The sequence below is a fragment of the Gigantopelta aegis genome, chromosome 7, assembly GCF_016097555.1.
Source record: "Gigantopelta aegis isolate Gae_Host chromosome 7, Gae_host_genome, whole genome shotgun sequence".
Classification (NCBI taxonomy): Eukaryota; Metazoa; Mollusca; class Gastropoda; order Neomphalida; family Peltospiridae; genus Gigantopelta; species Gigantopelta aegis.
In genome coordinates this window covers 13,670,766-13,687,788 of record NC_054705.1, presented here as the reverse complement: position 1 = coordinate 13,687,788, position 17,023 = coordinate 13,670,766, and the positions used below count along the sequence as shown (strand labels likewise).

Sequence of the window (17,023 nt, the reverse complement as noted above, 5' to 3'; positions counted from 1 at the left end):
ATTGGTCGACCGGTCTGGTCTGGCACCATCAGTTTCTCCACCCTCCGACTCGCTATCCGTTTTTTCTTCAGTATCACTGTTGTAAGTAAATGTGTGTCTTTCTTCATTTACTAACAGCTCATATTGATACGGCAAAACGTTTTGCGAACGAACACTCATTGTTTTGGTAAGCTGTGCAAGTCTTTGATTCTTTATGCGTGGTACGGACTAATGCTTTTAAGTGTAAGGCGTCAGATCAAGCGACGCATCTCTGATGTCACGGACCTCGTGATTGCCCTGCTCATTAAAGATCGGCAATTTCCGCTAAGAGCTCGTATCTGGGGTTCTTTTATGGAGATATTTTAAGTAATTAATTTTTTTATAAAAATTTTTTTTAGGTGATTCAATTTATAATTAATTGTACATGGTTGGTGCCAAATATGGTTTACGTGACATGTTTCCTTTAAAACGAAAATGGAAAGGTTTCGGACCACACTGAACAAAAATTAGGGCATTGATCGTTTCTTCCTTGAGGTTGATTTTCAAAATAACCCAATTTCTAATACCGAATAGCCGGAATTTAAAATATGCTGAAGTACAGTTGTTTCATATATAATAATAATAATATGCCTTGGTCAATTTCATTGTGTTTACTTGTGTTTTCAGTTTTGGAGCAAAGCATGTCACTCCAAGATCACTGACATCTTGTTTCCTTGGTAACATGGTGTGTGTGGAAGGCATTGTGACCAAGTGTAAGTCATGGATTTGATTATTCATTCAGGTTTTGGTCGGGTGGGGCAATTGCTATGTTTAATTTGCCATGGTTGTTATTATTCTTTTACCAGTCCAACCGGAAGGGATCACTTGTTTCATCTCTGTTCATTAAACAATGAGCCATATTTGTTTCCAATATTATATTTTTATAAGTGTAAATTTAGGAATTTAATCTATTTATTGGTTCTCTCGGAATGACAAAACTTTCTAGCGCATAGAGAAAATAATTATTAAAGTTTTGAAATTATTAATAACTTCCCGTTAAGGGTCACTTATCAATAAGCCATATTTTTTTCCAAAATTAGATTTTTGTAAGTGTAAATTTAGAATTTTTAATTTGAGCTTCTTTGATTTGACCAAACGTTGTTTGCAGTGTTCACTAATCAGTAAGCCATATTTGTTTCCAATATTATATTTTTTATACGTGTAAATTTAGGAATTTAATCTTTTAATTTAGGTTCTTTAATTCGACCCAAAGTTGTTCGCAGTGTTCATTATTGTCCAGAAACGAAAAAGACGATTGAGAGAAAATACAGTGACATGACATCACTAGAAGCATTTCCGACGTCGGCTGTGTACCCCACAAAGGTGATTCCAACGTTCATTTCGGTCGGGGCAGGATTTAGCTCAGTCGGTTAAGTGCTCACCTGAAGTGCTTGCGAACCACCTTGGTGGATTTATACAACTGATTGGTTTGTTTCTTGTTGCATCACATCTGGTTAGAGGCTGTGGTATGTGCTTTCCTGTCTGTGGAAAAGATCCCTTGCTGCATGAGGAAAAATGTAGCAGGTTTCCTCTGATGACCGAGTCAGAATTACCAAATGTTTGACATCCAATAGCCGATGATTAATAAATCAATGTGCTCTAGTGGTGTTGTTAAACAACACATACTTTAACTTGGATGCCACTCTGTATTGTTGGCCTACATCTGATCAGCTCATACCTTTTGATTTTAATTGTGTGATAAAATAAATTGACCTTATTTTAAAAGTGAGTCTGAAAATGCATAGATTTTTTCTTAACCTTCTGACTGCTGCAGGTGAGATATCTTGCCCGACGTCATGCAGATCTACATACTGTACACTATACAGTGCATTCCCCAATTCATATTTCCCGCCATTTTGCACACGGCACTCACTGGAAATGGAAATACAATAGCCTACAGAAAACAGATGGTGGCTTTTTTTCTTCTTGTTTTTTTCAATGGAAAATACCTTGGAATTTTGAGTTTAAGAAGTGGTTTTCAGAAAGTATTTTTGCTTGACAACACTATACAGTGCATTCCCCAATTCATATTTCCCACCATTTTGCACACGGCACTCACTGGAAATGGAAATACAATACAGAAAACAGATGGTGGTTGGTTTTTTTTTTTAATTTTCAATGGAAAATACCGTGGAATTTTGAGTTTAAGAAGTGGTTTTCAGAAAGTATTTTTGCTTGACAACACTATACAGTGCATTCCCCAATTCATATTTCCCACCATTTTGCACACGGCACTCACTGGAAATGGAAATACAATACAGAAAACAGATGGTGGTTGGTTTTTTTTTTTAATTTTCAATGGAAAATACCGTGGAATTTTGAGTTTAAGAAGTGGTTTTCAGAAAGTATTTTTGCTTGACAACAATGGCAGCATGTTGTGGTAATTTCAGGGATCGATAGCTGATTGTGACAACTAATTTGACAATAAATTTGATAGTTTTTCCAGCAACAAAAATCACCAAATACTGGGATATAAATAGGAGTTTTCGTTAAAACAAAATTCTGTGTCAGAAAACCACTGTTATCAGGAATAATGGACATAAATACTGTTCAGAAAACCACTGTTATCAGGAATAATGGACATAAATACTGTTCAGAAAACCACTGTTATCAGGAATAATGGACATAAATACTGTTCAGAAAACCACTGTTATCAGGAATAATGGACATAAATACTGTTCAGAAAACCAGTTATCAGGAATAATGGACATAAATACTGGATAGCTGGCCACAAATGCCCATAAATAAATGCCACTTTAAAAAAAATTAATTCAAATTTTAATCAATATTAACTGGTCTAAAATAAAAAAAAACCCACAAATATAATACTTACCGATTCAAATATGAACTTTAATTTATGTATTTATAAAATCTGGGCCACTGGTATGTATGTAAACACATTTCAGAGATGAATCGGTGTTGATATTTGTTCATTTTGCATAGACTATCCAAGATATTCACAAAATTATGTACAACTTTGTGATTCTGATTCTTTAACGTGCCTACTTCACAACAATCCTGCAAATAACAAAACATTATATATAAATATTCCATTTGTAGAAGGCTTTTCTCTCTCTCTCTCTCTCTCTCTCTCTCTCTCTCTCTCTCTCTCTCTCTCTCTCTCTCTCTCTCTCTCTCTCTCTCTGTGTATGTATATATGTATATATGTATATGTATATATATATATATATATATATATATATATGCATAATAATAATAATCCTATTCTCTGTTACAGGATGAAGATGGTAACTTGTTGGAAACAGAATACGGCCTGTCCATCTACAAAGACCATCAGACATTTTCTATACAGGAAATGCCGGAGAAAGCGCCTCCTGGTCAGCTTCCACGATCTGTAGATATTGTCGCTGATAACGACCTTGTGGACAAATGCAAGGTTTGTGGGTATTCAATTTTCAATGGATATATTTTATATAATTAGCAAAATTTAAAACATTTTGTTTTTAATTCCAGCCTCAGGATTTTCAGGGAAATACATTTTCGGTGCTGTGATGATCAAATCACATCGGAAACAATTTTTCACTATTACAGAGAAAGTTTTATTTACAAAATCTTGATGAGTGATATATCTAGTTAAGTGAAAAATTATTAGCAACTACTGTTTAATGTTTTAGAAAATTGTTGAGTGATCACTGAAACTTGCATTACGAATCGAAATGGATAAAGGTCTTTTCGGTTTCCTAATTTTGCTAAGAAAATGCTACTGAAAATATTTCCAAGAAATCTATAGGTCTGTAACTCAAACTACAAAGTTATACACTAGTTAGCATTTAACATGTTAGTGTGTCAGAAGTACAAATGTTTGAGAAAGTTAGAAAGAAATCTCTTATTTAACAATGCACTCAACACATTTTATTTACGGTTATATGGCATCAGACATATGGTTACAGACCACACAGATAATGGGAGAGGAAACCCACTGTCGCCACTTCATGGGGTACTCTTTTCAATTAGCGGCAAGGGATCTTTATATGCACCATCCCACAGACAGGATAGTACATACCACAGCCTTTGATATACCAGTCGTGGTGCACTGGCTGGGACGAGAAATAACCCAATTGGCCCACAGACGGGGATCGATCCCAAACCCGATCGTGCGAGCGTTTTACCATCGGGCTACATCCCGTCCCTTAAATGTTTGAGATTCAGTAGCCGATGATTAACAACATTAAACAAAACTAAATTTGACACGTCTGTAACTAAATTAATTTCCCACTAAACTAACATTTTTATTAGATTTGGTTAGCAAATGGTCTTTTATATCCGGGCCGTAGCTAGCGGGGACAGGGGGACAGTTGCCCCCGTTCCAGAAAAAATATCTGGAAAATATTATAGAAACTTAAAGAAAATTCTCCTCTTAACCGTTTTAGACTATTAACTACTCAGTTGCCCCCCCCCCCCCCCCCCCCCCCCCCCCCCCCCACCCCCCGTCCCCAAAACAAAATATCCTAGCTACGGCCCTGTATATACCTAATAAAATGGTTGCATAAAATATGATTTTCCAATGGCACGGTTTTCCAACAGAAGGTTCTGCAACCCATTTTTTTCTTCCACATTAAAATTAGGGCAGCATTTGCATGGTCATGACAAGTTACGTAAAAATAAAATAAGTTACCCAAGTTGTTTTTGCATAACTCCTAAGTGGTTTATGCCAGAGGCTTGAGATTTCAAGTATTTGATAAATCTGAGAGAGATTTCATTTGGCAGCAAGGTATTTACAAGGCTTAGCATTTCTTCACACAGGACAACACATACCACAGCCTTCGATATATTAGTCATGAGGCACTGGTTGAGATGGGGGGGGGGGGGGGGAGAATTAAATGAGTGCACTACCAAATGACCTACATGTAGATTCCAGTGAATTTATTAAAGTATCAACCGGTCTTGGCGGCACAGTGGTTTAATCATCGGAATACAGGCTGGTAGGTATAGGGTTCGCAACCCAGAGTGAGTTCTTAAAGGCTCAGTTGGTAGGTGTAAGATCACTACACCCTCTTCTCTCTCAATAACCACTAACAACTAACCCACTGTTTTGGACTGACAGCCCAGATAGCTGAGGTGTGTGCCCAGGACAGCGTGCTTCAACCTTAATTGGATATAAGCAAAGATAAAGAAAAGTCTTAAAGTGTTATATGATTAATTAACTTGATCTATTTTATTTTTTTTTTGTTTCCAGCCCGGTGACAGAATTCAGGTGATCGGTATGTTTCGGTGTCTGCCTGGCAAGAAAAACGGTTACACAACAGGAACGTTTAGGTGAGACTATGTTAGTTCTCCTTCCTTGGTATACACTCTGGGTTTACGTAATTATATACATAATATTTCCACATACTCACCTTTTGTGACGCCCAGTAGTGCTGGGGTGTCGTTAAAACATTCATCGATTCCCCAATAAAGTAAAATGGTTACACAGCAGAAATGTTTATATGTTTTAATGTAGGACATAATATCTCGTATATGAATGAAGAACATTCTCTGTGTGTCTCTCTCTCTCTCTCTCTCTCTCTCTCTCTCTCTCTCTCTCTCTCTCTCTCTCTCTCTCTCTGTGTCTGTCTGTCTGTGTGTGTGTCTGTCTGTGTGTCTGTCTGTCTGTCTTGCGCTCTCATAGATATCAATTATTTGTCTTTTTGTTTTTTCTCAGAACAATCATGATATCAAACAATATTCAGCTGCTGAGTAAGGAAATGGCACCCATGTTTTCTGCTGATGACATCACCAAAATAAAGAACTTTGGAAAACAGAAAAACAAAGTGAGTAAAACTGATGAAAACCATACTGAGGATAAATGGTTGGCTTTTGTTTTCTGTTGCACATGCTAGATGTAAAAGTTAGTTTTTTTTATTTAACAATGCCACTAGAGCACATTGATTTATTAATCATCAGCTAGTGGATGTCAAATTTTTTGTAATTCTGACAGTCTTAGACAGAAACCCAGTAAAAATTTTCATTAGTAGCAAGGTATCTTTTTATATGCACCATCCCATAGACAGGATAGTACATACCACGGTCTTTGACATACCAGTCATGGTGCACTGGCTGTAATGAGAAATGGCCCAATGGGTCCACCGACGGGGATTGATCCCAGACCATCTGCCTATCAAGCGACACTTCACCACTAGCTGTGGGTCAGGTGATAAATTTGTAAAAATGGCAGAAACCCAGTTATTTTGTAATATCAATTATAAAATTTGCCACATGTTTTTAAAATTGGCAGATTTGGCGACTGCCAGAGCTAGCTGTGACTGGGCTATGTCCCACTTCTGCTAGATGTAAAAAGACTCACTGATTTTTGTTTTTCACAAGCCTCTCTATTTCAAGTCCTGTATCCTGTATCCTTGTGTTGTGAGTAAATAGTACAAATAAGCAGTGAGTAAGCCATGTAGTCAAAAATCTACTTTGTATAATGAGGAAAACAATATTGTGACTAGCCTACTGTAACCTGTATAATGCTAAATTGAAAGAGTTAAACGTTTTTTGTGTGTTACAGGATGTGTTTGAAGCCTTGAGCCGGTCACTAGCGCCCTCTATCCACGGCCACCATTACATCAAGAAAGCTATACTCTGTATGCTCCTGGGAGGCAATGAGAAGGTGCTGCCGAATGGAACCAGACTTAGAGGGTGGGTTTATTCACGTGGTTACTATTACTCTGCCATTAAAGGGACATTCCTGAGTTTGCTGCAATTTTTAAGATGTTATCGACTAACGGAGACTTTTTAACAATTGTAATTACATATCAAATATATTTTTCTGCATAAAATATTAGTGGCTGTATATTAAACATGTTTCTGATCGTTCTAATATTTGTACTAGATTAAATTTCATTTTATTTCCTAAAATATTATTTTTTCGTATGTACACAATTATTTGAAGACAAAATTCAGTTTCGACTTCTTACAAATATTAAGATGACCAGAAACACTTTGAATATACAGACACTGATATTCTAAACAAGAAAATACATATAATATGTAAGTTTAATCGTAGAAATATTTTATTGGTCGGAAACGTCTTACAATGCAGCAAACTCAGGAATGTCCCTTTAAGTGGTGAGAAAAGGTATATGGAGAACTGACATTTACAAATGTGGTTTTTTTTTTAGAAAAACAAGTTTTAACATAACAAAATTCTGATTATTAAAAAAAAAAAAAGCAATTTTATGTATATGTTATGATACATTCAGTGTAGGCCTACCATAGTAACGAATTGTCAATCGCATATTTACTGCACAGTAACTGCTGATAACTTTTTACCATTGTTTTTTTAATCCTGAAAGTTCCAATGAACTTGAACTGTATGTGTTCAAATTATGTAGTTCTACAACACACCTATTATATAATATGTTCTCACCAAACTACATTAAGTAAATACCCAAACATTTAAATACAAAATAGTGGAAATATTAGGGTTTTTTTATGAGGCTAATTTTTTAGGATAGTATATAGGAATATATGTTAACCCCTAGCAGGGACAATTGTGGAGGGGTGGAGTGTCCATACACCACCTTTTTGGTAAGAAACACATCCTACTAACACTTTATGCACTCATAACTTCAGTCTTAAAGTCAAGTTTAAGTTTTTATTCAATAGTTTTATATGATCTATATCTGTATATCTAATGCAAAAATTTAAGTATTTAGTATTTGCTAACCGTTGGATAATTAAATATAAAATTGGATGTTTGTTAGGCATCAAAAAGATTTGTGTTTTGTTATTTTTCCAGTGATATCAATATTTTGCTGATTGGAGACCCGTCAGTAGCAAAGTCTCAGATGTTACGGTAAGATATTACATATTAAAATGTTAAGATGTTACATAAAAGAAGGAAATGTGAAAGTCTTTGTCACAAGCTGGGCACTCGCCTGATACGCTTGCATCGCTTGATTCAACCATCTTGGTCGATCCATTCAACTGATTTGGGTTTGTTTTCTCGTTCCAACCAGTTAACCACAACTGGTCAAAGGCTGTTATATGTGCTATCCTGTCTGTGGGAACGTCTATATAAAAGATCCCTTGCTACTAATGAAAAAATATAGGTTTTTCACAGATGACTATATGTCAAATATAGGTTTTTCACAGATGACTATATGTCAAAGTACCAAATGTTTGACATCCAATAGCTAATGATTAATAAACAAATGTGCTCTAGTAGTGTCATTAAACGAACTAACTTTTTGCATAGGCGAACAGGCTCCCATTGGGGGGAGGGAGAGGTCAGGCTGACTTTTGCCCGAATTAATCTAAAATGCCAGAATCCGGATAACAACATTTATTCATATTAGTGTTACTGCCAGTTGGCTATGTAGGGTTGCAAACGAATCACTACACATTTTTACACGAATTACAACTTAATTTTGAGGGTAGAATGATGGAAATACATGGTAAAAAGGTCTCGGGTTAGCACATTTTGCACAAATATCTATCAGTTTTGCCCGAATTTGAGGTTTTGCCCCATGCCCTCCTGTCTCGTACGCTTATGGCTCTTTGTCATGAGCATAATGAAGATGAGCTGAATACACTGTCCTGAAATGGCGCTAGTTGAGCAAACACAGGAAGTTTCAAATAAACTTTATCAAAATATTTAGAGCAAGGCGATCAGTTTGTTGCTCCCCTCAATATTTAGACTTGTGTACTATGAGTAAGTAATTATTATTTTTTTGCTACTCCATTCCCAGTGGACAATATTTCAAAATCTTAGGTAACCAGAAGTCGGTTCACGTGAATTTTACTTTGATAACCGAACATGTGAATATTGTTCTCGTGACCGATGAGTTAGGCCTACCTAATCCTAAAACATTTGAACTATTGTTCTGTGCTACATTGTTGGTTAAAATATATTTAAAAACATAAACTGATTTTCTCTTTCATTGCTAATACATGGTACTTTTAATTTTAGAATGTAATTGTTCACCACGTAACCTATTGGCGGTTCTCGTGATTTTAAAGTTGCATAACTGACACGCAAACAGAACGACGGTTCTCGTGAAATATTGTGCACTGCATCCCCCAACTAAGTTTTATAAGAGATATTAATTAATATGGGTTTGTTTTTTAAACCTGGCATTAACCCACTTCCTCCCCAAAATGCAGTTTGTATGATTACAAAAATTTGATTTGAAAGATTTTATTGCTTTACAAAAAAATGGATTAGCCACAAGTTATACAACTTACTAGGTACAGAAACAAATTGTTTTATTATAAATTAATTACACCAACTTTGTTTAATTTTTTAGGAATTGTTTCTTTTAAAATTAGCATAGGCAGGTTAAGATTAGGGTCTGTCAGGTAATTGGGAACAAACAATATTTTATATTATACCAAATCGTGAATGGCCCCTTGGTGAACAAAAACAACATTTTGTGATTGTTTTAAGGTATGTTCTCCACACTGCGCCGAGGGCGATCGCAACCACCGGTCGAGGGTCATCTGGGGTCGGTCTCACTGCGGCTGTCACAACTGACCAAGAAACAGGTTTGTATTGACCTTCACCTATGTCTCTTGGTAGCATAGGTTCGCTTGATGTATTGTGAGTCATTATATTGAACTCTTTTTTCTGTTTTGTTTCTCTCTTTATCTTTTTCTCTTAAATCTTTTTTCCTGTTTACGAGTTTTATATGCGAGTCTTTAACAGGTTATATTATGATATGGTGTTGTCCATCCATCTGTTGCCTTGTCCAGACCATATTGTAGATAAAGATGCATGCAAGAACAACTTGGGATGTGGGTTGTGTCACATACCATTACTAGGTCACTGTGACCTACTTTTTCATGGATTACTACACTTTAAAGGGGCGAGACGTAGCCAAGTAGTAAAATGATTGCTTGATGCATGGTCAGTTGGGATCGATCCCCGTTGTTGGGCCCATTGGGATATTTCTCATTCCGGCCAGTGCACCACGACTGGTATATCAAAGGCCATGGTATGTGCTATCCTGTCTGTAGAAAAATGCATATAAAAGATCACTTGCTACAAATGGAAAAATATAGCGGGTTTCCTCTCTTATGACTATGAGTCAAAATTACTAAATGTTTGACATCCAGTAGCCGATGATTAATAAATCAATGTGCTCTAGTGTTGTTTTGTTTTGTGATATGTTTTGGCTTGCAGAGGGGTCATCATGCTTAAACCATCAAAACAGAAATGCATTTTATTTTAACTGAATCCTTACACTCGTTTTACATAAATATATATAAATAATATTTTCGTATACTTACCATTTATGACCCCCAGTAGCCAATGTGTATTTTTATGTTGGAGTGCCGTAAAACAGTCATTCATTCATTCATTCATGTAACACAATTGAACTGTTTGCAGGTGAACGGAGACTGGAAGCGGGAGCCATGGTTCTGGCTGATCGCGGCATCGTGTGTATCGACGAGTTCGACAAGATGTCTGACATGGACAGGACCGCTATACATGAGGTCATGGAACAGGGGCGGGTAACTATCGCTAAAGCGGGAATCCATGCCAAGTTGAATGCCAGATGCTGTGTGTTGGCTGCTGCCAATCCTGTATACGGTCGGGTATGTAACACATGTATATAATATCAAGTTTTTAGCTTATATGTTGTTAAACAATTTGTCATAATGTTGACATTTTAAACTCTATGATTCTAAAAGGGATTAGAATTTAATGGAAATTGGTTTTAAGACCTATATATCGGGTGCCCCCCACAACACCAAAAACAAATATACTCTTTAAAAAAAGTAGGGGAATTCTAATAAGAATTTACAGTTGCCAAAATTGTATGGTATATTAGCTGTGGGGAATGGTTATATGATAATAGTGAATTAATTGGGCAAACATTACAATGGTAGTTCAGTATTAAGCAGGTTTTATGTTCGCCAAAGATCTTGAAGGACGATTGGAGTCCGAAGTGAAATTTGAAAGTTGAACATTTTTATCTGTAAATCACAAATTCAAACAATAAAAATGACTAAAAACAAAGATTAACAGAAATAATGTTCCACAGTGATTAATGGACCTTCCTGGAAATTGTCAAAATCGAGAATGACACTGCACACACATGTACGGACCAACTGCGTAATGCATGTGCAAACTATGGCATATGTTTCAGTGTGTTGATAAACAGACCTGAACATTCTTTACTAGGATGTCTGTGGTCAAAACGTATGTTCGGTCTAATAGTTGATATTAACATTAATTAATATTTCAGGTTCCGCTACTATTTTTAAAAGTATATATAAACCCTACTGAATATGGAATTGTATTAAAACGTATAGGAACTGTAACTTTTATACTTCATAACAATTACTATATGGACATTTGCCACCTTCAGTGAATTCGTATGTTTGTTAAAATAGCAACTGATTCAAAATTGTAAGAAAAAGCAGTGACACACTCATTACACTTACAGCCCCTCTGTCTGGTATCACATTTTTTTTTTACTTACAATTTTGGAATCTGTTCCTATTTTAAAAATATTTGACCTATGGGCCTAAAACTTTTCCCTGAATGTTGCAAATATCCATATAATAATGGATGTGAAATATAAAGGTTACAGTCACTATACATTTTAAATAATTCCATATCCAGTAAGATTTTTTCTTTTCTTGGTGGGGCCACTCAATATTTCATTCATTTCAGTTTATTTGTGTGTTTGTCCAGGACAGTGGATCAAACTAATTTTACAGTTTTATTGCCTGCTGTGTATTGCTTGCTTGTTTATTTACTTTAAAAAAAATTCTTACAGTATGACCAGTACAAGACTCCGATGGAAAACATTGGTCTACAAGATTCCCTGCTTTCCCGTTTCGATCTTCTCTTTATCGTTTTAGACACAGTAAGTCGTGGTATTTAAGTTAACAATAGCCGAAGCAATGTCGTGTATCTTTTTCAATCAACCTATACACAGTAAACACTTGGGCCATCCATCCATTCACTAATCAATCCATTCATTCATCTTGAGGCCTGAAATCGGAGATGCTAGATTATGGTAGCCCCACTCCCATGGCTAGTGATATTCAATGTTGGGCTAGTAAATAACTACTGTAACTAGCCCAACGGCTAGTGGAAAAAAAACCTTGTCAAATGCGGCATTTACACATTTTGTAAATATGAATATCCTGCCCCCTCTTTCCACCCCCAATCTAAGAATTTTTAAGCTGTATCTCCCTCTTTAGGTGATATATCTGATTATTACTATTAGTAAAATTGTATTTATTTAAAGTAGGGCTAGTGAATTTTTAATCATGGCTAGTACATTTTTAAAATCACTGATCCCTTGGCTAGTGGATGTTTATAAAATTCTAGAAGCCCTGCCTGAAATACATTGAGGAGTAAGAAGCAATCTTCTTAGATTTCAAAATGAAAGCAAATCCAAGCAATTGCGAAGCAGTTTACAAATTAGCCTTAAAATAAAACTTGTAGTGTAATGTTTTAAAAGCAATGTGGAAAACGCAGGCATTTATCAAGAATATATTTTATATGCTCTTCTATGATGGGTCGTATTATGGTTTGGCATTGTACGTCTGTCTGTTAACTTTTTCATGTCTGGACCACATCTTGCATACAGGACCATCAAACCTCATGTGTAGGAACACCTTGGGATGGTGGTGTAGTGTAGTCAAAATAGCTTTTAACCTAGAAAAAATTGGTATAAAAGGTTTCTTGGTACCATAAGAAGCGGAATTTTGTCCTCTATAACATATCCAAAATCCGCAAAAATCCGCCTTGGGGAAAAAATTTATATGCAAATTACCTCATTAGCATATTTTAGCCTTTTTGGAGCAAGTCCATGTAATGTCAAAACAGCTGAACCCACCACACTCTTTAATAAAAGGTTTTTCTTTGGATTTGTTGTCAGAAAGGTCTCCAGATTAACATATTAAAAGTCTAAAAAAGAATTACTACAGGGGAAGATAACTGTTTTTCGCATAAATCCAAGATGGCCACCCTAAAAAGTTCCTCTGACCATAACTTCACTTCTAATTAATATTTTCCCCTGATTTTAAAGGCTAAACTATAGTTATCGCTATCAACAAAGCCATTAAATCATATTCTAATGTTATTTGGTTGTTGTTTCATATAAATAAATAAATGGCCATCAAAGTAATATATTATGAATGTTTGTATGGTGTTACATATTGGTGGATGTAACCAACATTGGTATAATGCATAATTATGTTATCTTGTCTACATCAATCAAAATCCATAAAATGTATCTTTGATGTTTTTTCTATATATAATAATTACCTCAACACATGCCAAGAACTTATATATGAGTATTTGTCTCTCAAAATTACAAGATGTTGTCATGCTCGTCATCACTGTGCGCTAAAATCATTTCTTCTGAATTATAACAGTCCATGCCATGACAATTTCCACAAGCTGCAACACATTTTAAGCCATTTTTTCGACAGGAACATGCCGCTGATGAACATTGGTTCTTATTTGTTGATTTGCATTTACAGTGAACTACATTCAGTATATCCGGTGGACCTGCTTCTTTGTCGGTCATAACGGGTATCAGCGCTGTACCATCTAGCTTCCATCCCCATTCTGTTGGGCATAAACTGTTATTCATTAATGTTTTCTACTGTATTATTTGAAAATGGACCCTAAGTGAATGCTGAATTGCAGCACTTTCTGTTGGTGGAAGCTTCTCTGGTACAAATTTAGATCCACCAGCTGAATATTTCATAAAAATGTTGTATCTCATTTGGTTAAGACTGTCAGTTGGTGTTCCTGCATACATTATCTTAAATACTCCACAGACAGCTCTAGATACTTGTTCCTGAGTTGATTCAGTGTTGCTGATAATCGTGCTCAAATTCGTAGCATATTTGGACTGTTTAAGCTTGTTGATAATAGTAGTCTTTCCATGGCCATACGTGGCTGATGTTGTATCGCAGCCAGTCCATGCATGGATAAATAGAATATGCTGAACAATATTTTTCAAGGTTTTTGTTAAGTCTCGTATGTTACAAAGCTTGAGGCCTTTTTGCCGACCTGTCTTAGCCTCTGATCTCATGTATACATCATGCATTTCTGGTTTAAAATGGTAGACCAGAAGCACTAGGATGTCTGTGTCATCTGCAACAACTGTCACAGTTCCATCAACAGCTTGATCCAGTGCATGTTTTACAATTAACGTGTCCGCATCGTCTTTGGCTGTCTCCACATGGTATCCAACTGATTCAAGTTCTTGGCTTAGTAATGAAATAAAATTAGATTTATTTCTGTCATTTGCGAGAAAAAGCTGCAGTTACTATGTGCAGTGCTACTTTCGATAATGTGTACATCAGCTGCTGCCTTCACAAATCTCCGGGAATGGCTTTGATCCACAAGGCTTGGTCGAACGTTATACATGGTGTTACCACATTCAACTTTGCAGCATGGGACTCGATAAAAAGTAAAGTAGAGTAAATGCATGTTAAATCTGTCGGATTCAGATTTATAATTGGTAAGAACAAGATATCAGCAGCTGGTGAATGTTTACCGACAGTTACAGCCTGCATGAAACCAGACCAGTTTGGTCTTGGCTTTGTGGAATCACGGAACAACCATCCTGACTGCCACAATGATTCTGAATACATTGATGGCAGAACATAAGGCATCTGTAGTTCAGTTATTGGTCTGAATTTTATTTGTGATATGCCAGGCTTTCCTGAAAGTATGTACTCCACTATTGGAAATCCACGATCTTTGATTAGTGCATTTGCAAGAATCACATCTCGGCGTTTTACAGCAACTTGACGAGAAACAATTCTATTTTTGCCATCAATTGAAGTGGATGCTGCTATTATCCCCATTCCATGAAAGGTACCTCGACCATCCAGTGTTGCTATGTTATGATCAACATTATCAGCAACCCACTGCGTAAAACGTCCTGGTAAGTATTGTGATATGAGGTTATCATCGTCACTATGAACAACAGACTGTTTATATCTCTGAACCTCACTGTACGATATTGAGAATCCCAAGTTGTAGAGTTCGTTAATTAGCCACTTAGAACCAAATACATGATCGAGTTCTATACCAAGACCAAAAAGAAGTGGTGGTATCACAGAACGTGGCCTGGCAGCACGTAATACACATTGGCCAATGCTATTCTGTTTTAACTGTGAAGGAATCAACCCTTTCAACAGAATCTGCAAGAGACGTGGAAGAACATCACTATTACATTTACTTATGTCATCGTTTAATGGGTATTCTTCATTGCTATATTCACACTCTCTAATCTCTGCCATGATCAGTTTAGCTGCAGCAGTGATAACACGCTCACTTTCATCATTGATGTTTTCTTTCTTATTAGTGTACCACTTACCATTTAAAATGAAATCTGCCATATTCCTAAAGCACACTATATCACTTCTACCACCAACATCTGCTATGTGTATAAATTCTCCATAGTGTTCAATCAACTTATTTTTCAGTGTCTTTTTACAGTACACTTCATGACCATTTGATAATTCGATCATTTTGGCATGCAATTCATTTACAGAGTAAAGTTCTGCATCTGCTTCATTCTCCATCCCGCCACACAGACTGTTGAAGTGAACCATCAAATTACTGTCCACATGTCGACCAGCTGTTGATATAGGCATTGCTGATTCTGATGGAGCAGACTTTCCTAGCATTAATCGGGTGTAGCATGACTTATGATAAATGGCTTCTTTTGCCACAAGATCTATGCAGTTGGCCACTCTTTGTTTTATTTCATGACTCCATTGATCATCTCTTTTATCACACGCAGTTATTATGGAATCTCGGGATGGCAAAGTTCTTACTGCACATATTATATTTCTCTCAGGATGTTTTTCATCAACTGAACAACTGACTCCACACATAAAACATGCATTTTTCCAGTCGAACATATAACCTACATTTGAACCTGAAGATCTTAGTTTCTTTTGTGGAACAGGTGTTTTACATAACAAACTTCGTTTTAACCGTTTCGGATCTGTATAGTTTCTTCGACATTGTGGGTGCACAGCAACTCTCAAATTAGAAACAGCGCATTTATGTATGCATTCAATAAGTTCCACATCCTCACGCTGAGAACAAAATCTTTCCAATGTCATTAACCCTTTTTCTGTGAGTAAAATACCTCTTCTGTTAGGAATGATATCACTGAACCCTTTTTGGCAAATCACACATTCTCTTTCATCACTTTTTATCAGTGATTCAAGTAAAGTAAAGTAAAGTTTGTTTTATTTAACGACGCCGCTAGAGCACATTGATTTTTTATCTTATCATCGGCTATTGGACGTCAAACATATGGTCATTCTGACACTGTTTTTAGAGGAAACCCGCTGTCGCCACATAGGCTACTCTTTTTACGACAGGCAGCAAGGGATCTTTTATTTGCGCTTCCCACAGGCAGGATAGCACAAACCATGGCCTTTGTTGAACCAGTTATGGATCACTGGTCGGTGCAAATGGTTTACACCTACCCATTGAGCCTTGCGGAGCACTCACTCAGGGTTTGGAGTCGGTATCTCGATTAAAAATCCCATGCCTCGACTGGGATCCGAACCCAGTACCTACCAGCCTGTAGACCGATGGCCTGCCACGACGCCACCGAGGCCGTCAGTGATTCAGACATAATTGATTCCTATCATCATCTGAAAGTACAAAATATAAAATTTGGTATAGTATATAAGGTAAACATATCCATTGACATTGACAGTGTCTCAAATAAATTGTGCTTAAATAATATCATACACAGCATACGATATATCTATGATTAGCAATTTCAGTATAGAAATTGATGTTCTCTAAATGTGTTTGCTGAATGTCAATCTAGGTATGAAAATATGGTTTTACTAAATAAGTCATCTAAAGTTGATAGATTAATGAAATAACTGCTTAGAAAATAGTATATCTAAACAAACTAAGTTTTATGGCACCAATTTTAAATTATACATTTTTAACATTTATTTTATAACCGTAGTGTTGTTTAAAACTTCTAAAATAGTGTAATATTGATAGAAAAATATTGTGAGAATACACTGTGTTAAA

The 17,023-nt window shown here is 36.2% G+C and overlaps 1 protein-coding gene across 1 annotated transcript in view; it reads left to right on the top strand.

Annotated features, from left to right (window-relative positions):
- Positions 1 to 17,023, top strand: part of LOC121377043 (zygotic DNA replication licensing factor mcm3-like) — a 47,339-nt gene that overhangs the window by 11,828 nt on the left and 18,488 nt on the right. The window contains exons 4-13 of the mRNA XM_041504894.1: positions 646 to 731; positions 1,211 to 1,341; positions 3,257 to 3,415; positions 5,216 to 5,295; positions 5,681 to 5,789; positions 6,527 to 6,657; positions 7,760 to 7,816; positions 9,410 to 9,507; positions 10,352 to 10,560; positions 11,751 to 11,840. Coding sequence (XP_041360828.1) covers positions 646 to 731; positions 1,211 to 1,341; positions 3,257 to 3,415; positions 5,216 to 5,295; positions 5,681 to 5,789; positions 6,527 to 6,657; positions 7,760 to 7,816; positions 9,410 to 9,507; positions 10,352 to 10,560; positions 11,751 to 11,840 — 1,150 coding nt within the window. The remainder of the gene's footprint in view (positions 1 to 645; positions 732 to 1,210; positions 1,342 to 3,256; positions 3,416 to 5,215; positions 5,296 to 5,680; positions 5,790 to 6,526; positions 6,658 to 7,759; positions 7,817 to 9,409; positions 9,508 to 10,351; positions 10,561 to 11,750; positions 11,841 to 17,023) is intronic.